Genomic DNA, 21,805 nt, shown 5'->3' with positions numbered 1-21,805 from the left:
CATTTTCCGTTGTGCATTTTCAAGTTTGTTTTGAATCAACGAAGATAATAATTATTGAGATCATTGTGCAATTTGGAGAATAAAGTAAATTTAATTATATATTTAATTGTTTGGATAGTATTGACAAGAGTTTGGAAATGATTGGCTTGTTGACTTTAATTCCAGTTTGAAGGAAGAAACTTGTCAACACTATGAAACTCGTTCCAAAGGCCCACATTAAATATTTACCTCCCCCGTTTGACTTTTTCTGTTGTTGTTGTTGCAGTATTTCTCTGTATTGGTGCATGTTTTCATTATCATCAATTGAGATATTACTAGCAGTAGAAGATACTGAGAGTGATCTTTCTCTGTCCTCAGTTTGGTTGGTTAGAGAATTAGCTCTGAGTGGAGAATTTGTAATAACAGACCTATACATTACATTAACAGCCAATAAATAAACATTCTCTGTTCCATGATTTTCAACCACTTCAAATAATTGTGTGTTATTACTGAAAAGGCAGCTCTTGCCAACGTGGTCTAAAACAATGAAATGTTCTGGTCTTTCCTTAGACATGTCATAGAAATTTACACCAAATAACTGTTGTCCGTTAGGTTGTTTTGGCTCATTGTAGTCAACAACTCCTTTCAAGCAAATTAAACATGTCAAAAAACTCTTTTCATGGTATTGCTCATTAGTGAGCTTATTGTTTAAATTATCAGATTCCACTTCTATTATTCTACACTTGTCTTCACCTTTGGATTTTTCAATTTTTTCACCAGGCCTTAGTTCATAAACTGTGAATTTTTCATAAATTCCACTCAATTCGAATGTTTTGCCAACTTTTTCACCATACAACTTGGATTGGTCTGGTGGTAGAACATCCTTTAATTGTTCAAATATAAAGTTGGCAAACTCGTCATTTGTATAATCTATATGTTGAATTCTGTCTGATATTGTGTTGTGTTGGGAGGAAGAAATAACTGAAGGAGTACCTAGCATTTCATCACCATAAGTAGAGTAGGTTCCTCTTCTCATGGACTTGACAGACATGGCATTTCGTCGTTGTTGTTGGAGAATTTGTTGTTGTATTAAGGCTTCTTGAGTTCTTCTTGAAATATCTTGATAGATATCGATTAATTGTTCTGCTTCTTCAATAGTTACTAAATTATCAATCATCCAAATATGATCATCCTTTACTGTACAAATATCAACAGAAGAGTCTGTTTCCAAGGAGGAGTAAGTTTGATGAGTGATATGATTTGTTGCATTAGCAAATGAGAGAGGTGGTATTTGTTGTTGTTGTACATAGTTTGTTTGTGGTGGTGGTATTACTTGTTGAAGGTTGTTAGGTTTACTATAATTTATGTTTGTGGTGTTGTAATTATAATTATTATTATTATTACTATAGCTATTATTATTATTACTAGTTGGAAACTGATAATTATTGTGATAATTATTATTATAATTTTGGTTAGAGATGGAAGCAATTGGGCTTGCTCTTGTGTTATTTACAAATTGTGCCTGTTGTTGTATTTGGGCTGTTGTTGGTTGTGGTTGCCTTGATGATCTTACCGAAGATGCCACAGAGGCTGTGGACATGACAGAGGAATCATGTGAAGGTTGTCTGTTGTGTCTTTGTCTGGAAAGATTTGCTTGTTGAGTAGTTGTAGCAACATAATGTACTTGTTTTGCTACTATGTTGTGAGGTATTGTCTCTCTCCAAGTCCTCTTCATTATAATAGTCAATGGAGATGAAAGAATTATAATCGGAAGATATAGCTGTGTGTTGTTGTTGTGTATGATGTGATGGTTGAGAGTTTTGATGATACCGATCAGAAACTACACCACCATATTGATTCATCATCCACTGCTGTGGAGAACCACGATTAGTATTGTTTTCATAGTATTGATTACCATAAGAAGATGGATAAGCTTGTGTTTGATATGAATAATAATTATTTGAAGGAGGATAAACCAAGTAGGCAGACATATCTTATCAAGCAAGTAGGATGATTACCTTGAGTAAAATTTTTTTGATGTGCAAAATCTTCTCTGCTTGGTTGGAAACTTTGACGAGATCAATGTTGTGATGAACACTCTTACAATCAGTTCTAATGATGGATTATTGATGATGAAAATTTGTCACCAAGCTAATCAAATTCGAATACTCTACGTTTATTTTAAGAATGATATTGATTTGTTGTGAGGTGTTGAGAGCGGGAAAGCAAGTCAATATTTCATCAACCAATCAAATACTCAACTTAATGTTAAACAACAATACAAATTTCATCAAATGGCCAATGTTCTTGAAATTAATCTCTTTCTATGTTGTTGTAATATAGTCAATTTCCAATATTATTCAATCATAATAATTTCATCTATCTGATGAGAATATCCAAAATATTAGCCAGAGCAGATTGCGTCGATTCAAAGAATTGTGTATGCCCACAAGTTGAACAAGTCACAGTGATGAATCTTCTATTTTGTACATTGAATATTTTGGCCATCAGAGAACCACAACTTCTAACCTCTCCCAATCTATATTCCGATCCTTTACACTTTTCACAGACAAATCTAACTTTTTGTTTTTCCAATTCGTAAATATCATTGCTAATAGGAATGACAGCAGTCATATCACTTGATTTATCAAAACCACTTCCTGTAGTGACCAACCACGGCGACGATGAATTATTTGAGGAAGAAGATGGAACGATTTGAGACATTTTTTCTATTAATTCTCTCTTTCATTCCCAATAGTAAGTGTCAAACAAACAACTTATTTGCAAATGTAAAGAAAGCAAATATATTGGGAATTAAGCGATGGGCATTGACTTCATTAAAAGTTCATTGGTATGGAAAGTAAGACTGGCATAAAAGGAAAAAAACGAGCTCATGCAAATTGCTGCTCTTTTTCCCTCCTTGAGCATCATCTACAAAAAAATGAGCCAAAGTGTTGCTCAAAGTCTATCAAACAATTCCGCCAATTTCCTTACAACTTCATCAGTTCGACCATTCAGCAATAACCTCAATAGCAATATGATGAACAATAATCAACAAGGACCTCTGGGTATTCTCGGAGGAACTTCTCTATTGCCTAGTACATCATCGGGAAATAATTCAAATACTTTTGTCACTGCTGGAAATTCGAATACAAGACCATACTTTTCAGTTTCAAATAATACTAATAATAATAATGGAAAAGCAGCATTGAATTCGTTGGGAGTAAGTTGTTTTATAGATTTGTATTTAAAAATGTTTGATTTTGATTCCTTCAAATACAAAATAGAGAGAGTTTTTCAATCAACACAGACGATTCAAAAGCATACATTCAACACCTACATCCAATTTTACTTCAAATATAACGCCTCAAAATCAAACAAATTCAAATACTGTGACAGCAAAGAGGTCAACACTTGTTGCTTCCTCTAAAAGGACAACAACTACAACATCAAGCGTGGGAGGCAAAAGACCTCAAAGTGCCACTACTCCCCGATTACAAAATGGTCCCAATGCCGTCTCTGCCTCTCCTTCAAATAATTCTTCCAACATAATGTACTTTAAATATTCATCAACACCTCAAGAAGGTCAAAATTCAGCCGTGATGAATGGAAATAATCAACCAGATGAAAGAGTTCCTAATAGATTTACAAGAGGAAACTCTCCAAAAATTAATTATCTAATGTCTCAAAATACTCCACAGGTGAAGGAAAAGACTGTGGAATCAAAAATTGAGGAAACAGTGAGTAACGAGAGGCTGAATCTTGATCGAAGAAATCTAACAAAATGCCCAATCATTACAGGTGATACAAATCTTAAATTATTGAATTTACAATATAACGAAATCAGAAGTATAAGCAATTTAAATAATCTGACGAGCTTGGTATTTTTGGATTTATATGGAAATAAGATTAAGAAAATATCAAATTTGGATTCTTTATTATCTCTCAGAGTTTTAATGTTGGGGAAAAACATGATCGAGAAAATTGAAGGGTTGGAATATTTACACAAATTGGATGTATTGGATCTTCATGGAAATAAGATTAGGGAAATATCCAATCTTTCATCCTTGAAGGAGGTTCGAGTATTAAATTTAGCTGGAAATTTAATATCCAATGTTTCAAATGTTAGAGGATTACAATCCTTGAATGAATTGAACCTTAGGAAAAATATGGTATGTTAATTTTTACTGGACTCATAAACTAAAATTTAAAAGATTGAAAAAGTAGAAGAAATAGATGAGCTTCCCAATTTAAAACGTCTATTCTTATCTTCGAATAATATTCAACTGTTTGCCTCTGTTGAAAGTGTGCTCAGAAGTACATCTCTAACAGAACTGTCTATGGATGATAACCCTCTACAACAAAATCTAGGACAAAAATATAGAGTCATAACTTTGGCATCAATGAGAAAATTAGTAATACTGGACTCGACTAAAGTTGTTGAATCCGAACGAGATGTATCTCTCAAATATCTTGCCAATGTTAATGTTTCCTCAATATTCCCTTTCACTGACCTAATACCAAGTCCTTTGGAGTACGGGCAAGATCTAAACATAGAAATTAATCTGGCAAGCTCTCATCCTCCAGATGCTCAAGATATTTCACCTACACCTCCAACTCCTAACTTGGACATAATAACAGCATTTGCTAAGGAAAAGGAAGAAAACCACATGCCAGAAGTTGCAATATCATCATACACACAAATTGAAGGAGAAATGCTTCATATTTACGGAGAACCTTTCATTACACCAATTAATTATGGAGACTATAATGTTCATTTTCATAATTTGGGACTTGAAAAGATTTGTGAAACATTCTTATTCACAAAAAAGATAATGGCCTCAAGCTTGACATTCAGTAATAATAACATTTCGAGTCTGAAACAATTATCACTACTCTCCAAGTTAGATTTTGTAGTGACCAAGATTTCATTCAAAGACAACCCTGTCTGCTCTTCCCTAAAAAGAATTTTAAAACCCTACTGTATATATGTTCTCCCACAATTAGTTGAAATGAACGGAAAACCCATTTCATCCACTGATAAATCCAATTCAGAAAAGATTTTTGGTAAAAGACAAGCCGTAGCCAAGCAAATACCGATACCTGTAGCAAATAACGTTTTGGATAGATATTCTGGAATTATCAATCCATACATCAAATCAGTACTCAACCATACATACATTGTTCAAGAAAAGATGAAACTTGTGGACGAAGTGTGGGATAGTGTAATGTTTGATTTTATCATGCATTCACTTAATTCGCTCGACAAGGGTTCATCAAAACAAAACTCTGACATGCTGTTTAAAAAAGCAAAATCTGGTGATTAAAAATAATTTATTAATTGATATTTGTAGCTAATGTTGAAACTACATTGGTTTGTATGGTAATCTCTGGCACAACTCCTTTTTGGGCAGCTTTTTTGGCATTCTTTCTCTTTTTCTTTTCTTCCTTAATAGCATCATGTAAAAACATTTCTGGTTGCCTAATGTAACTCTGCCATAACTCCAAAGCAATAGCTCCAATTGAAATAATTCCAATAGCCCCACCAACATCTGTGAAAAACGCGAGAATAGTATAATCGGATTGAATAAATACTTGATAACTTTGAGGTAAATCAAAGGAAATAGCAAAGTTCAGGATGCACTTTTGTCTATCTAAGAAATCTAACGCATATTCAGTAACAGATGTACTCTGAATTAAAATCTTAACTTGAGTAATTTCTGAATTTCCCAAAGTATCTGTTGAATAGAGGGTTGTAATCTTGAGGGAGGCAAAAAAGTTATATTGATGACCTGGTGTTAAAGTGAGCTTATTATTGTTAGAACCTTTTGCTAAAGAAGAAAGATCCCAAACAACCTTGATGTCATCAAAGATTGTATCTCCAAATTCTTGGATTGCTTCAATTGTTTTGTTTTTTAGCTTTTTCCAAGTACCTGATTCGTAGACAATATTCCATCCATAATTGACTGTCAAATCATCATAATGATTAAGTACATCAATAATAAAGTTTGGAGATAATTCAATGGATGCATCCATGTCAAGTATAGGTGAATTGGCTGGAAGGAAAACATCCTTTGATCTACCTTGATAATTCAATTTACCATTATAATAAATAGAGGACATATTTTGTGTAAAGTCTCCAGTCTTTGGAGCTCCTGTAGAAAAACTAGAATCTACCTCATCTGCATACTTGTCATGTTGGAATGTATAGACATGTTTGAAAGTGTACTTGAATTCTGGTAGACTAGCTCCTCCTGTTGAAACTTCAGCCGCATCACTGTCAGTAAGGTTTGACCACTTATTGTTCAATTGAATAACGTGATCATACTTGAGAGAGTACGTTGGAGGCATTTGCTTGATACAATTCTTGTTAAATTGATTCTTTGGTAAGTTCTTTACATCTGAACATGCTTGATTGACAAAGGATGTTGTCCACTTGGATATTTTGCATGATTCAACATTGTGACCTCTTGAAGGATCAATAGAAAAATGTTTCCACATATCACCATCATATGGAATTGAAACCTTATCAACCCCATATTCACGAGGACATAGATTAAGGAAATTTTGAGATTGGTAATCTGGTTGATTACTCTTTGTTTCAGAATAATCCAAATTTGGGAATTTCTTCTTGTTTGGTACAATAAACATGGCATATTGAACTCTGAGACTACTAGGTGTTGGAATACCAACTGTTTGTGCACTATTTACTGGAAGGAATTCCTTTCTGTCATAGGAAGATGATAACGTTATTGGAATACTGATAGAACCAATTGTCATATCAGCAGTATATTCAACCACTGATCCAACATCAAACACTTCTGTAACCTTGGAATTCAAAGAAACTCTGTATTTGAGTGGTATTACAGAAATTTCGGTGATATCTGTAATTAAAACATATTGAAGGTAGGTATAATCATCGATAGATTTTCTGATCAACAATCTTGGTTGCTTAAATTTGGACGGTTGAGACTTCCAATCGTTCACTCTCTTAATCAAGTTAGAATTGGAGAGATCGGTGGTGAGTTTGAATTGTTCAATATTAACAATAGTTCTTCCAGAATCAACATATTGTAAAACGTTGAAGGCTAAACCAATAGAGTAAGAAGGAGCAGCTTTCAATTGTAATATTTGATATCCATTAACATCAGTTACACCCAGAACATCAACAGAGATTGGTTGATGAGTTACTGTATCAGTAATCCCTTCAGAGTAACCATCTCCAGAATAAAAAGTTGCCTTGAAAGCGCCTGCTGTAGGGAAACGACCAATAAAACTCAAAGTATTGTTAGGATCAGGTGAATTAATAGTTACTGGATCAACAATGATAATATTTGAATAGGCAGACACAGAAGAAATGACTTGACCAAAACCAGCCATTTCAAGGAAACTCAAAGATGGTTCTGTTGTTGAGACACACACTGTTTGAAAGTCGTATTGAGATTCACCAATTAAATCTCCTTTTGGAGAAATCTTTTTGATTGATCGAGATGTTGGTCCAACACTAGCCAAATATGCTGTTTGTGAGTATTGATTGGATGAAGCGTCACCCACTTGAAGAGTGTAATATTCACCAGGATTGATAGTTGGAAACATTAGCTCACCAACCTTAACTCTAATTGGAATATTGAGACATTTTCCATACAAGTGTCCTGGAGCTTCTTTCCAAACACTAATTAAACCAGTACTATTCATTGAAAAGAAATCCTTTCCAAATATGTATCCAATAGGTGTGATTTGACACATGTATTTACTCTTTGAAATGGATAAGGATGATTTCTCTGAAAGGAATGTATCGCCAAGACAAGAAACACATTTCTTAGATGCTCCAGAGTTGTTATAATCTGAATTACTTCCAAAATATCCAATAATTTGTGAATCTCCCAAAACTGATGCTCTATGATAACATGGCTTACTTGATTTCAAATAATTTGCCTCTAAACACGTTCCTTGTGAGGAGCAAAATTGTCCCTTGCTGGCACATGAGGTTTTGTGGAATTTTGTCATTAAGTTATTACCACTAAAGAGAGTTGGTAACATATTGTTACAATCAATATCTCTTACTGTGAGCGTATCGTTGACAAAGCCACATTCACAATCACAAAAACCATCACCATACTTGGATGTTGGGCAATTCCACAATCCTTGACTTATCCACTTTTGAGGAAGAGTATTTGGAAGTTGAACCGCACTATAATTAATAACTGTAGAGGCAAATATTGTGTCTTGAGGTTCTACATTTTTAAAGTTGACTGGTCTATTACCTGATCGTTTCATGCTCATCTTGATGTAGTTGTATCTATTTGTTCCTACACCAGTGGCAAGCTGAAAACTATTCACTCTGACAGTTTCTGCCCTACCAGTAATACCAAAGAGAAGAAGGTAAAAATCTGAAGACTTTGGTGAGAATGAATCAGTTGGAACTCTAGCATACATTGTCTCGGTTGTTCCATCGACAAGATCAGCAATTACTCTAATTTCTTGTGGGAATAAATCTTTAACACTCATGGTAGTCTTATCATATAGAGTTGAAATATCTGTAACGGTAGTTTCAAAATCATCACATAAAAGAGTATTTTCAGTGTACAAAAAGTTATTGACATAGCTGATCAAGAAAGACCAATCCATGAAGGAAGAGGCTGTCATGTTTCTTGAGACAAATAATTTTGAAACATCTCTTGACAGACCCCCAATATCTTTCTTATTTAAGAAAGAGTATAATTCATTTGTTGTGAATTCGTTTGACAGGTAGAGAACGTTATAAGGTAAACCATTAGTCGAAATTGAAGATGTGGTTCCCTCCCCTTGTGTTTTTGTCAAATTAATATCCCACAATGAATCCTCAGTTGTCATGTAAATTTCATCCACACTTTGTAACTCCTTCTTAATATAACTCTTTCCTTCAGTAGTGGTATCTTGAATCAATTTGAAAACTCCAGAGTTGACCAATCCAACATGCAGTTGACAAGGTTTAATATGAGTCATGTCATCAACAAATCTCAAATATAAATGAACAGTGTGATTAACAAAATCCAAACTCCCATAACTAGTATCAAAAACTCCATTCATCAAATAAATAATCTTGAGAGGGTCATCAATCATACTGGCGAGAACTGAAATTGTATTTTGTTCAGTTCCAAACAATGTTGCAGATGAATTGGCAGCTCTTTCCACTTCAACAGCTTGATAAGGTGGTGAAGTTGAAGGATAAAAGCTATTCAAATTAACAGTACTAGATCCAAAAATTGACTTGGTAACTGGAACAGGCACTTGCACATCTTTGATGTCTCTTCTTGTTGAATATGTCTTTTCATAACCATAATTATCAAAGATATCAATTCTTTGAAGAGATGGCCCATCCTCCTCATTCTCATAAAATGTAATATTATTTGATAATCTCAACTGCAATGTTGGAACATCCATATATCTCACATTTGATGTCTTGGCATAATTTATATTAATAATAGATCCAGTTGATTGAGATTTGTTATCAATGATTAACACATACAATCTGTATGCTATTAAAATTATACATGCAATTCTCATTATTGTTGTAAGGAATGCACCCATGAAAGTCTTCTTTCTTAAACCCTACATGATGCACGATCATTCTTGTATTAGTATAATACTAATTATTACTACTTACTGGTCCATCAACACTTTCTCCAAAACCATCCAAAAAACCAATCATGAATTCATAACCCTTAGCAACCTTCTTTCTTAGTTTCTTCTTTTTCTTTTTTGCTGCCTTTTTATCGGATTTACTGGATTTTGAGTCTTCAGAAGAATCTGATCCACTCTCGCTTTCCTTTTTCTTGTCTTTCTTTTTTTCCTTCTTTTTAAAATCAACAACTTGTTCTTCCCTTAAATCATCCGATGAGGGAATATTGTTATTTACAAAAGTATGGGAAGCGACACTGTCATTTCGATCTCTTGGAGATTTGCTTGGATTATTGGAGGGTGTGTACACATGTTGGAGTTCAATTTCTTCACCTCCAGGTAAATATTGTTGTTGTGATTGGATCATTTCTGGTTTTACGGACGAAGGCATGGCAATGGATTGACTATCAGTTAGTGAGACCCCAGATGATGAGGCTTCCGATGGATTCTTACTCTTCACTTTTAAAGAGGAGTGGTCGTATAATGTTGTGAAAACAGTTATAGATTCTTAATAAAATGTTGTTTTGAGACAGTTGTTAGTTCAAATGCTGCCTAGACTCGAATTAAATTAAGGATGCGTTATTGGTTGTTTTTTTTGTTGAAATTACAGTAAGGTTCAGATGATTTGAACTTGCGGGTTTTTTGCACAACCTCATGAGTCATACAAGTTCACAGTCTTCTGTGGCTTTGCAGCGTGTTGGTCATATTGTCAAGGATACAGATTGTAAAATAGTAGCAAAGTGTTTATAAGTTAATTCCAACAGATGAGAGGGCGTTAACAATCCATTCTGGGTATTTTTGTTTTGGGAAATAGTTGAACATAAAGTCCTTGACAAACTTTTCGAATGAACCATCAACAATGGACTCTCTCACATGTTTCATCAAGTGCATTTGGAATGCAATATTGTGATAGGTAAGAAGTTGAGAACCAGTTTGTTCAACCTTGCACAAATTGTGTAAGAATGATCTCGTATAGCATTCATCAACCATGCATGACTCTTCCAATTGAGGATCAAGAGAGGTAAAGTCATCTCTGTATGCATTTGATTTAACTTTCATAGTACCACCATCATGAACTAGGGCTGTACCAAATCTTGCAGTTCTACTTGGGTAGACACAATCAAACATGTCAACACCCAATGCAACACAAACAACTAAATCTTCTGGATAACCAACACCCATACAATAACGTGGCTTATTTTCAGGTAAATAATCTGTACAAAGTGAAACCACACGCCAAAATTTATCCTTTTCCTCACCTCCACTCAATCCACCAATAGCATAACCAGGTAAATTTCTTTTAATCAAACCATCCAAACAAATCTTTCTCAATCTCTCATCCAATCCTCCTTGAACAATACCAAACAAATTTTGTTGAGTTGGTCTTTTGTGACTTTTGATACATCTGTCAATCCATCTTAGAGTTCTCCATGTGGCTTCTTCAAATCGTTGCATATCTGTCGAAACAGTACTAATAACATCATCAAGTGCCATCATAATATCACCTCCAATATTATTTTGAATAGACATGGATTGTTCAGGTGTTAATAACATTTGTGAACCATCATGAGGAGATTGGAAAGTGACACCTTCTTCTGTAATATCGGCCAAATCCAACAAGGAAACCATTTGAAAACCTCCACTATCAGTAAGAATATTCCTCTTCCAATTCATAAATTTGTGAAGACCTCCAGCATCTTCTAAAATTTGTGGTCCAGGTCTTAAACCCAAGTGATATGTATTTCCGAGAATAATTTCACATCCTAGGTCTTCTAATTGTTTGCAAGTTAATCCTTTCACTGTTCCTTGAGTACCGACAGGCATGAAAATTGGTGTATTTGCCATGTGATGTGGTAATTTTAATTTACCAACACGAGCCTTTGGACCACATTTTGCCACAACTTCAAATTCCAAAGCAGAAATATCATTTACTTCATAATTTGAAAGTTCTGGGTGTGCCAAATCCTCATCGGAAAGAATTATGGGTTTTGATGGCATTTTTTTATGACAAATTTTTTAAATATTATTAATAATTTATATTAAAATTTTGAATAATAATAATGGAATTAAATTAATTATTCAATATATTATTATTCTTTCATTCAATTAATTATTTATTTTAATATTTTTATTTGACTTTGTTAAGTTGAATATTTAGTTGGTGTTTTTGATTAATTGTTGATATTGTAATCTGAAGCAATTGGTCCATCATAGTTTTGAAGAATATGTATGGAGATTTCGTACTACAGTGTTGATTGAAGCTTTGGATTTTGGAAGCCTCTTCATGGGATTGCTATGCTATAAGTTCAGCAACATTATCGTAAAGTTTCTTCCTTTGAGTTGTTCCAAACTATTATATATTTCTGAGGACTTTTTGTAGTTGATGAGGTTGGCTGTTTTGATTCTAATAATGTTTGGTATGTCAAAACCATAAGTTAATGGTAATGTGTTTATGACTGTAAGCCAATACCAATTCCGAGCACTGTGTAACGGCTATTTCATTTTTAATTTTGTAATTTATCGGAAGAAATGGAATTTACGAAATTCCGTCATTTATTTGCAAGCCAAAGTGCTTTTATGTACCTTGTTACCCATTCATTAAAATATTAATGATCAATAAACATTTTACTTCCACTCTTGCATTACTAACAAATATTAACAATGCAATTAAATTAATTATCGGAATCGTTTCGCCATGGTTGAGTTTATCGGATTTAAAACAATTTTCATTCCTTGCTTGCTTGGGTGACTTCAAATTTTGATTGAACAACAACGCATTCCACAAGCTTTTTATCAATCAATTGAAAAACGCAAAAAACCACACAAAAAATAACACAACAACAAACACATACATCCTCACAATGTTGAATAGAAGAATCAATCATAGAGCAGTCATTCAATTGTTGAACAACCAACAAAGAAATGTTAGCAAGGATATTTTCTACGCTGATGCTGGTAGAAGAAAGCTCTTGGCTGGTGTTGAAAAACTCTACAAGGCTGTTGCTACCACTCTCGGTCCAAAGGGTAGAAATGTTGTCTTGCAACAATCATATGGTTCACCAAAGATCACCAAGGATGGTGTTACTGTTGCTAAACACATTGAATTGGAAGATAATATGGAAAATCTCGGTGCTCAACTCATTAAAGATGTTGCCTCAAAGGCCAACGATGCTGCTGGTGATGGTACTACCACTGCTACTGTTCTTACTTATGGTATCTTCTCTGAAGGTTGTAAGGCTGCTGCTTCTGGTATGAATCCAATGGATTTGAAGAGAGGTATTGATTTGGCTGTCAAGCAAGTTATTGAAAGTTTAAAGAAACAAACCAAGGAAATTACATCAAAGGAAGAAATTACTCAAGTTGCTACTATTTCTGCTAACGGTGATAGAGATATTGGTGAATTGATTGCCAATGCTATGGAAAAAGTTGGTCAAGAAGGTGTCATCACTGTTGAAGATGGTCATACTATGGATAACGTTTTGGAAGTTGTTGAAGGTATGAGATTTGATAGAGGATACATTTCTCCATACTTTATGACTGAAACAAAGACTCAAACTTGTGTTTTGGAAAAGCCAGTTATTTTGGTTTATGATTCAAAGATTTCATCAATTGTTGATATTATCAAGCCATTGCAATATGCCCTCAACAATAAGAGACCATTGTTGATTATTGCTGAAGATGTTGAAGGTGAAGCTTTGAACACTTTGATTTTGAACAGAATCAAGGCTGGTTCTCAAGTTTGTGCTGTCAAGGCTCCAGGTTTCGGTGACAATAGAAAGAACAATTTGCAAGATATTGCTGTTTTGACTGGTGCTACTTTGGTCAGCAAGGATTTGGGTATGAAGATTGAAAATCCAGAAATTGAATGGTATGGTAGTGCTGAAAAGATTACCATCACTAAGGATGAAACTGTCATTATGAATGGTTCTGGTGCTAAGGAAGCTATTGCTGAAAGATGTGACGCTATTCGTGAACAATTGCAAAGAGCTGATGTTTCTTCATTCGAAGCTGAAAAGTTCAGAGAAAGATTAGGTAAATTGTCTGGTGGTGTTGCCTTGTTGAAGATTGGTGGTTCCTCAGAAGTTGAAGTTGGTGAAAAGAAGGATCGTGTTACTGATGCTTTGAACGCCACTAAGGCTGCTGTTGCTGAAGGTATTGTCGCTGGTGGTGGTACTGCTTTGACTTTTGCCTCCAAGACTTTGGACAAGTTGATTTCCGAATTGACTGTTGAAGATCAAAAGGTTGGTGTCAAGATTGTTCAAAATGCTATCCGTATGCCACTCAAGATGATTGCTCAAAATGCTGGTTTGGAAGGTGCTGTCATTTCTGAACGTGTTTTGGGTTATACTGAACCAACCCAAGGTTTCGATGCTTCTAAGGGAGTCTTTGTTAACATGTTCGAACAAGGTATTATTGATCCAACTAAGGTCGTCAAGACTGCTTTGGTCGATGCTGCCTCTGTTGCTTCCCTCATGACCACCACTGAAGCTATGGTTGTTTTGACTCCAAAGAAGGACTCTGATATGCCACCAATGGGCGGTATGGGAGGTATGGGAGGAATGGGAGGTGGAATGTTCTAAATGAATTAAATTCTCAAACTCACAACCTAGATTTAAAACCCTATAGACCCCTTAATGCGAATTCCCTCTAATTTTTGATTGTTCTTACGAACTTGCCTACCCAATAAAATTTTGAAAACTTTCTGAACACGATTTGATTGTTGGTGTACCTGAATTGCATACCTTCATTTAACAATAATCTTGGTTTATTTCAATTCATTTTGCTGTCACTCACAGTCTCTGTGGACTGAGTCTTGTTGACAAGTGGTTGTTTTTGATAAGATTAAGATTTGAAATGAAAATAAATTAATTTACTTGGTTGATGCAACTCGTTTGTTTGTCAAATTTTTTGAAGGAGAGAATGGAGATTGGGAAACATTAGTGTTGGTATTCATGAATTGAGAAAAATCAATCTTTCCATTTTCTGTCCTGGTAGGCTCAATCTTTTTGGTAGGCTCTTGAGATGTAGTAGTGGTCTTGGTATTTGTAGATGGTGATGATTTCTCTGGAGTGGTGGCAGATCGACCAACTCTATTGAATTTTCTTGGGGTTGTTTTCTTTTCTTCCTCTTCTTCCTCACTTTTTTCATTTACTACTGGTTCCTCTTCCTGTTTCTTCTTTGGTGCTGCCTTAAAGAATGAATCAATAGTTTTTGTTGAAGCTGTTGTTGTCTTTCCTGTTGGTTTGGAAATAGTTTTGGTTTCGGTTTTTGTCTTGGATTTGGTTTCGGTTTTATTCAAAGAGGATGATTCTGAGCTCTTTGATTTAGTGGGCTTTTCTTCTTTGGATTCTGAACTCTTTGATCCAGTGCTCGTTGTTGTTGGTTTACTTGTTGCAGCTGTTGTGGTGGTAGCAGCACCTTTTCTACTTCTGGTATTGTAAACTTTTGGTTTTACTTCTTCATCTTCGTCACTATCCTCTAAAATAATATCCTCCTCACTCGAATCGTCACTCTCATAATCAATTTCTTCTTCAGATTCTTCCTTCTTTTTCTTTTTTGATGATTTTGATGATGATTTAGTGGCTGGAGCCTTTCTCTTGGTTGTTGTCGATGACGAAGATTTTGAAGATGATGATTTTGATGATGATTTTTGTGAACTCTTCGAATTGCTCGTGGCACCAATATTTAAAGTTGATTGACTAGATGACAATTTGACAATTTCATCAATAGATGCACTCTCTACAAATTGACTCTTATTATACACATGTTTTTTAGAATTGAGACGATCACTCTCCACTAATTTCCACGAATTTTCTTCCAAAAGTTTAGCAAGCCTTTTACTCTTTCTCAGATAACTCGAATTTGGAGGTAATTTAACTTCTCCTTTCTCATTTGGTTTAAAATTAATAAATTTTACAAGATAGTCTTCTGCTGGTAGGTGATTATCTGATGGTAGGGCATCAGCTTCACTCTTTTCTGCCTTCTTCTTGCTCGCTGATTTATTGGCCATGATCATCAAATTTTAATTTTCTTTTTTTTCTTTTTCAAATTTTGGCGCGGTCGAACTATAAATTCATTTTCAACTTGTGAAAGAAGAAATTCCTCTTTTCCTACCTGATGATGATGTATATTGAATGGAAAGAGAATTTATAATAGTACTACAATAGCAAGCATAGTCAGACGTATGAAAGTTCAAAGAGCCAAATACGTGGCATTACGTTATTGTACTTTTTGCAGCTTATTTATTTTAAAAAAAAATTATTTAATCGGAGGACAAGAAGATGAATATTTTCCGTTTATTTGGTGATTTTCTTCACCTTGGATCAATTTGCTTACTTCTCTACAAGATGATCATGTTGAAAAATTGTGCTGGAGTGTCTTTAAGAACACAATTTTTATATGTTATTGTTTTTATTTGTAGATACGGAATTGATTTATTTACTTCCTTCATTTCTCTTTATAATACTCTTATGAAGATTTTCTTCCTTGCTTCATCTATTGCTATTGTTTACTTGATGAGAACTAAATATCGTGCAACCTATGATACACAAAGTGATACATTCCCACTTTATTTCCTCATTGTTCCTTCTATTATTTTGGGTATTATCTTTACTGATGATTATTCTGTATTCGAATTATTGTGGACTTTTAGTATCTTTTTAGAAAGTCTTGCCATCATGCCACAATTATTCTTATTGACAAAGAAAGGAGGAGCTGAAGCTATTACTTCACATTATGTTTTCACTTTGGGAGGATATCGTGTCTTTTACATTTTGAATTGGGTTTATAGATATTTTGGTGAAGGTTATTCACCTTATAATGCTTGGTTAGCCGGATTGATTCAAACTGTATTGTATGCTGACTTTTTCTACATGTACATTAAGAAAGTATGGTTAGAAAAGAAGTGGGAATTGCCTGGTGTTGCAACAATTTTAGACAGAAAGTAAATCTCATTCCTATTGAATACTCATTAATAGCTCATATTGTTAGTGAGAAGAAGATTATGATTGTCAGGAAATTAAGCCTTGACTCTCAAGGAATGATTCATTTACACTTTTTTTTCAACGATACTTGAGAAAGAGTAGGAATCTACAATAAATCACAAAACCTAAAATATTATTCAAATACGAAAGCCATTACATTCTTAAGGGGATAGTGGAAATCAAAAATATTTCTCCAACCTGTCAGCACATTATAGAATCCAAATTCCAACTTGTGTATTGCAACAAGAAAGATTGTGTTTCAATACAAGTAAATTAATACGTTTGTTCTCCATTGTTGTGTCTCGATTTTGATCAAGTAGGAATATGTTGATTATATAAGCAATTTGAAAATGTAACAGTTTAGTGATCTTAGTAGACTCCGAGTTGGCAACAAGCTTACATATCTTTCCAGGTATTGTTAAAATAAACGTTATTAAATTAAATATTCAAAAATCCAAATTTAATTGTTCTAATCCACATATAATTTTCCAATTATTTTCCTAAATTTTGTTAAAGACGTTCATTCCAATCACAATCCGAAAATAGCCCATTAATTATTAAATGATGATGAACTAATGAAAGAATCAGATAGAGCATTTTCCTTCCGAAAATTGAATTCAAGTGACTTTCAGTATTTCAGCAAGCCACAATTATTCTTATATCTATGCTCATACTACTATGATAATTATTGCCAAATTCCAACTTGTGTATTGCAACAAGAAAGGTTGTGTTTCAACACAAGTAAACTAATATGTTTGTTCTCCGAATCAAATCAACAAGAAAAAATGGCCAATTATAGTGAGACTTTTTATCAGTTGTTGGTTGATGACAGTGGAGACAATAGACCGCTCACTCTAACCGCAGAAAATCTTGCACAACTGAATGAACAAGTCATTACCAAATCAAAGAGTAAAATAACATCGGATGAAGTACATGGCACAATTGTAAAATTAAAAACAATTCTTGATGGCTTTCTCCAACAGCACAATGTATTAAACCCTAAAGATAGAAATACAATAGAATGTAGATTGAGTGCAACCAATTTTTCCCGAAAGGCTTTTTTGATTGATGGAATTGATGGTACCAATTATCCTGGCATTTATTCGTTTGCTTTCTTTGATAAGATGAGAAAAGTCACAACCATGTCCAAGTTGGAGAAGAAGGGAACTTGCTATCAGTCCCAATGTTTTTGTCAGAAGAGTTACTTGTGTGATGGTGAGGAGAGAACAGGCGATTTTAAAATCCTATTAGCTTTCACAAATTATAGCGATACCAAGGTTGATCTCTACATGTCAATGAAGGGATTTCCAGTGTTGAGTAATGTGAAGGGTAGCTCTTCATCTAAAGAGAATAGCACAGAAAGTGTCGACGGAAAGAAGAAGAGGAAACGAAAGGAAGAGGATCAACAAGAATCTACGAAAAAAACTCAAGCTAGCCCAAGTGGATTGGCATCGTCTTCGTTTGGTGAAATCAGTTCTTTTGAGAGGGAAAGTTATCAAGCTCTTGCAAATGATTTAGAAAAAACAACATCATTTGCTACTGCTGCTGCTGCAAGCACAACAGACGAAGATATGGAAGCAGCTCTGCCATTTGCAACCAGTGAGGCATATACCACAGATGACCCATCTGCACTTTCACAGGAATCAATGATTGCCCTTTTGAATCAACAAACTCCACTTACAAGCTCGAATGTTGAAAGTTTAATACCTCCACCAATTACTACAGATAACACCCAAATACCTGTAAACTTTCAACACCAGCTTTGGGATCCATCCTTCTATTACTCCAATCTAATGTTTCAAGGATTGTATCGTCAATTGGAGGATCAGGTCAAACAAAATAATCTATTAAAGACTGAGGGAAAGAAATTAATAGAAATCAACTCTAAACTGAGAAAGATAAACCATGAATTTACTCGAGAAAATGAAACATTAAAACATGAGGTGGAAGAATTGAGAAGGAATGATAATTCAAAGCAAATCAAAAGTCAAAAGATTCCAGAGCATGAGGAAGAATTAGTAATAGATGATGAATATCAAAGTAAAGAGAAGCAGCCCTTACTGGTGGAAAACATTTTCCGTCTTGATAGTGATGATACCTACCAGGAATCAATCTTCAGTGGAAAACCAGAGCAAGAAGATGGAGATATGGATTTCTTCAATGTCGAAGAAGAGTTTTACGATTCCTTCAAATAAAATTCGTATTGTTACATTTTGTGTTATTTCCATTCTAATATCTTTTCTTTTTGAAACCACAAAAATGAAAAAAGTATTATTGAAAAATCACTCAACCACTCTCCATTACAAAATGCCTGGATTTCATTTCGGAACCTTTCTTCCCCATCTTTCTCTTGGTAATTCTAAAAATTTATCAGTACTTCCATCTACAAGATCTCGTTCAACCTCTCAATTAGAATCATCTTATCATTCGCAAGATACTGAAAATATTGAAAGCGTTGTGGATAAACATGCTTCCAAATCCCTTCGATTTTTGAAATGGATTCCTTCATTGCTTGGAGATCACAATATTATCAAAGCTAATATTCACCCAAAAATAAAATCTTCACACCACAAGAGATCCTCAATAGAAGAGAGAAGTAATATCGAACAAACAATAGAAAAAATGAGTTCACCACCAAAAGTTCCTCTCGTAAATGAGAATAGCAACGATCATGATGGTAAATTAATAACGGATCAATCATCTATGGTAGAACAATTTGCCAATACTTCATCTTCGTCACCTTCTTCCTACTTTGATACCGATAATGTGCAAAATGTTGATTTTTCTAAATTTTCTCAAGTCGATCAAGAAGAACCAATTTTAAAATATCAACCCGAAAATCAAGATTTGTATGGTTTGGACATTTTCTATCATCAGAATAGTTTATTTTCTATTGAAGGACCTGAAGATAGATTTACATTGATTGATAATACTTTGGAAATAGTCATGTCATCAAAGAGCCTATTCCTTTCAGAAGCAAAGAAATATGAAAATAATTTATCCAATGGCAATATTTATTTATTGTTGAAATGCATTTTAGAACTTTCAAAGGAAATTGAAGGATATTTAAAACAATTGAAAAACAAGCTAGTCCAACTAGAATTATTGAAAAATGATAGGTATCCAAATCAATCGAAATTGGAAGAAACTTATTGTACCTCTCATTCTAAAAATATGGCCTCATTTGATCTTAATTTTATAGATTCTGCATTCCATTTCAGAGGATGTTTTCTAGTTATAATTTACACTTTCAAGGAATGTATCAATGATATCAATAAGGTAATCAAAAATAGAGGATCATTCTTCTTCTCTGTCAGTGATGGAAAGTATGAAAAGTGGCTTGATATTTATCAACAAAAATTCCAAGTTTTAAAAACTATGGTTACTGTTTCAAATACTCTTCTACAGGAAAGAATTGACAAGATTGATACCAATAACTCTTCATTCATTCCATTCTCTCAAAGTATTAAAATTGGGGACATGGAAGAATTGAAAAATGTAAAACCATCTGCATTTATGGAGCATATTGGATCATTCTATGATTCTGAAGTTGCCTGGTTCTTGGCATTGATTGTAAAAGCAACTGCTAGTTTCGGTCATACTCAAGATATTCCAAGCAAGTTGAAAAAAGATTTGATATTCTATGCAGCTAGTGCTTACTATTTGGTGAATCCAAAGACTGCAGCCGAAAATTGTGTAGATTTATTTAATAAGAATCCAATTGCCAGTAGTGAGTTTTGGAATATTCAAGATAACAACAAATTCATCAAGACTTTTACTTATTTAGGATATCCTTACATTGAAACAAGTCAAAAGTTTAATATACCATTCCCAAATAGAAAAATTGTTGATAGTGTTGGATTAGATATTGATGGTGATGAATTTGAATATGTTAGTGTCTCTAAGGAGGCTCCACAAAACAGTTCCATCATTCTATTTGGTAATAATAACGAAAACGATCAAACTGAAAAGTTACAAGTCTACTACTCTGAGGATGAAGATGAATTGTCTGAAGAGGAAAAAACAGATACTACCAAGACACCAATTGAGTTTAACAGTTCTACTACAAATATGTACCCAAATATGGAAGGATTTGAGGATGTTAAAGAGGGAAGTTCAGCCATGGAATTCTACTATGGTGCGATGGAGGAATCCATGAAGAATCACAACTTCCAAGAAATTGGGCTCAGACTCTTATCAACTAAACCACTCAGCGAAGCTCCAGAGTACATCACAAGCCAGCAACAAGAGTTCCCATACCTTTCACAAATTATGAAAGCCATTAATTCCATTAAAACCAAACAGGAAGAAGCAGGAAAGAATACATTCGATGGTTCTATCATTTTACACATTCATGGTGGTGGTTTTATTGCCATGGAAAGTTTCAGTCATGAAATTTACTTGAGAAGATGGTGCTCTGAAATGCACATTCCAATAATTTCTGTAGATTATAGAAGATCTCCTCAAGAGAAATTCCCGGTTCAAATTGAGGAATGTTATGCAGCCTATCAATGGCTATTAGCCAATTGCGAGAAGGTATTAGGAGCACCTCTGAAACGAATTGTTATAGCAGGTGATAGTGCTGGAGGTAATTTGACTTTGGCTGTTGCTCAAAGAGCAATCAGAGACGGTATCAGATTACCAGATGCTTTGGTTTTGAGTTATCCAGTGACATATCTTGATTTTTCACCTTCACCTTCACGTCAAATCTCTGTTATTGAACCACTTGTAAATATTAACTTTTTGAGATTGTGTGGAGAGCTTTACTGTAAGGATTCTGATAATGCCTTTGAAAATCCATTCGTTTCTCCTGCTATGATTGACGAGGAAGTGTTGAAAAAGTTCCCTCCAACCTATTTTGATATGGGTGCTTTGGATCCTCTCTTTGATGATGGAATTTATATGGCCAAACGTATTGCCAAAAACAATGGAGGTAGAGTCAAGATCCAATTATATGATGCTCTTGGTCATGGTTATCTGAATATGATTGATTATTCTAAAGAAGCCAGGTTAGCCTCTGCCAATATTTGTCAATGGATTTCTCAATTTTTACAATAAAATATTAGTGAAGTCATATTTCCAATACAATTAAATTTTCCATTCTTCAGCCTACAATTTAAAAATAATAAAATTCATCAAACAAAAAATATTGCCATACAGCCAAAACCCTGTTGTCAAGGATA

At 34.2% G+C, this 21,805-nt stretch overlaps 10 protein-coding genes across 10 annotated transcripts; 5 read left to right on the top strand and 5 right to left on the bottom strand.

Annotated features, from left to right (window-relative positions):
- Nucleotides 1-74: 74 nt before the first annotated feature.
- NAEGRDRAFT_78604 (uncharacterized protein) lies at nt 75-1,995 on the bottom strand. Its single transcript, XM_002680701.1, has one exon. It carries the CDS (start codon nt 1,712-1,714, stop codon nt 95-97), a length of 1,620 nt encoding a protein of 539 aa, XP_002680747.1. The 5' UTR covers nt 1,715-1,995; the 3' UTR covers nt 75-94.
- A 363-nt stretch (nt 1,996-2,358) lies between these two features.
- NAEGRDRAFT_63933 (uncharacterized protein) lies at nt 2,359-2,703 on the bottom strand (the record flags this gene model as incomplete). The annotated part of the gene is made up of 1 exon (XM_002680700.1): nt 2,359-2,703. One exon carries the CDS (start codon nt 2,701-2,703, stop codon nt 2,359-2,361), a length of 345 nt encoding a protein of 114 aa, XP_002680746.1.
- A 217-nt stretch (nt 2,704-2,920) lies between these two features.
- NAEGRDRAFT_78603 (leucine rich repeat protein) lies at nt 2,921-5,323 on the top strand (the record flags this gene model as incomplete). The annotated part of the gene is made up of 3 exons (XM_002680875.1): nt 2,921-3,202; nt 3,267-4,151; nt 4,194-5,323. 3 exons carry the CDS (start codon nt 2,921-2,923, stop codon nt 5,304-5,306), a joined length of 2,280 nt encoding a protein of 759 aa, XP_002680921.1. The 3' UTR covers nt 5,307-5,323.
- Nucleotides 5,324-5,345: 22 nt separating this feature from the next.
- On the bottom strand, nt 5,346-10,030 carry NAEGRDRAFT_63931 (uncharacterized protein; the record flags this gene model as incomplete). Its single annotated transcript, XM_002680699.1, has 3 exons — nt 5,346-5,427; nt 5,450-9,570; nt 9,626-10,030. 3 exons carry the CDS (start codon nt 10,028-10,030, stop codon nt 5,346-5,348), a joined length of 4,608 nt encoding a protein of 1,535 aa, XP_002680745.1.
- Nucleotides 10,031-10,383: 353 nt separating this feature from the next.
- NAEGRDRAFT_60345 (uncharacterized protein) lies at nt 10,384-11,484 on the bottom strand (the record flags this gene model as incomplete). The annotated part of the gene is made up of 1 exon (XM_002680698.1): nt 10,384-11,484. The coding sequence occupies one exon, from the start codon at nt 11,482-11,484 to the stop codon at nt 10,384-10,386; it is 1,101 nt and encodes a 366-aa protein (XP_002680744.1).
- Nucleotides 11,485-12,500: 1,016 nt separating this feature from the next.
- Nucleotides 12,501-14,346, top strand: NAEGRDRAFT_35568 (mitochondrial chaperonin cpn60; the record flags this gene model as incomplete). The annotated part of the gene is made up of 1 exon (XM_002680874.1): nt 12,501-14,346. The coding sequence occupies one exon, from the start codon at nt 12,501-12,503 to the stop codon at nt 14,217-14,219; it is 1,719 nt and encodes a 572-aa protein (XP_002680920.1). The 3' UTR covers nt 14,220-14,346.
- A 163-nt stretch (nt 14,347-14,509) lies between these two features.
- On the bottom strand, nt 14,510-15,649 carry NAEGRDRAFT_63928 (uncharacterized protein; the record flags this gene model as incomplete). Its single annotated transcript, XM_002680697.1, has 1 exon — nt 14,510-15,649. The coding sequence occupies one exon, from the start codon at nt 15,647-15,649 to the stop codon at nt 14,510-14,512; it is 1,140 nt and encodes a 379-aa protein (XP_002680743.1).
- Nucleotides 15,650-15,920: 271 nt separating this feature from the next.
- NAEGRDRAFT_60343 (uncharacterized protein) lies at nt 15,921-16,586 on the top strand (the record flags this gene model as incomplete). Its single annotated transcript, XM_002680873.1, has 1 exon — nt 15,921-16,586. The coding sequence occupies one exon, from the start codon at nt 15,921-15,923 to the stop codon at nt 16,584-16,586; it is 666 nt and encodes a 221-aa protein (XP_002680919.1).
- An 821-nt stretch (nt 16,587-17,407) lies between these two features.
- Nucleotides 17,408-18,817, top strand: NAEGRDRAFT_63926 (uncharacterized protein; the record flags this gene model as incomplete). Its single annotated transcript, XM_002680872.1, has 1 exon — nt 17,408-18,817. The coding sequence occupies one exon, from the start codon at nt 17,408-17,410 to the stop codon at nt 18,815-18,817; it is 1,410 nt and encodes a 469-aa protein (XP_002680918.1).
- A 112-nt stretch (nt 18,818-18,929) lies between these two features.
- Nucleotides 18,930-21,705, top strand: NAEGRDRAFT_57147 (lipase; the record flags this gene model as incomplete). The annotated part of the gene is made up of 1 exon (XM_002680871.1): nt 18,930-21,705. The coding sequence occupies one exon, from the start codon at nt 18,930-18,932 to the stop codon at nt 21,678-21,680; it is 2,751 nt and encodes a 916-aa protein (XP_002680917.1). The 3' UTR covers nt 21,681-21,705.
- Between the last annotated feature and the right edge of the window lie 100 nt (nt 21,706-21,805).

This window comes from Naegleria gruberi (assembly GCF_000004985.1).
Source record: "Naegleria gruberi genomic scaffold NAEGRscaffold_8, whole genome shotgun sequence".
Lineage (NCBI taxonomy): Eukaryota > Heterolobosea > Eutetramitea > Acrasida > Naegleriidae > Naegleria > Naegleria gruberi.
Note: the sequence above shows the minus strand (reverse complement) of the source record. Positions and strands in the feature narration are given on the sequence as shown.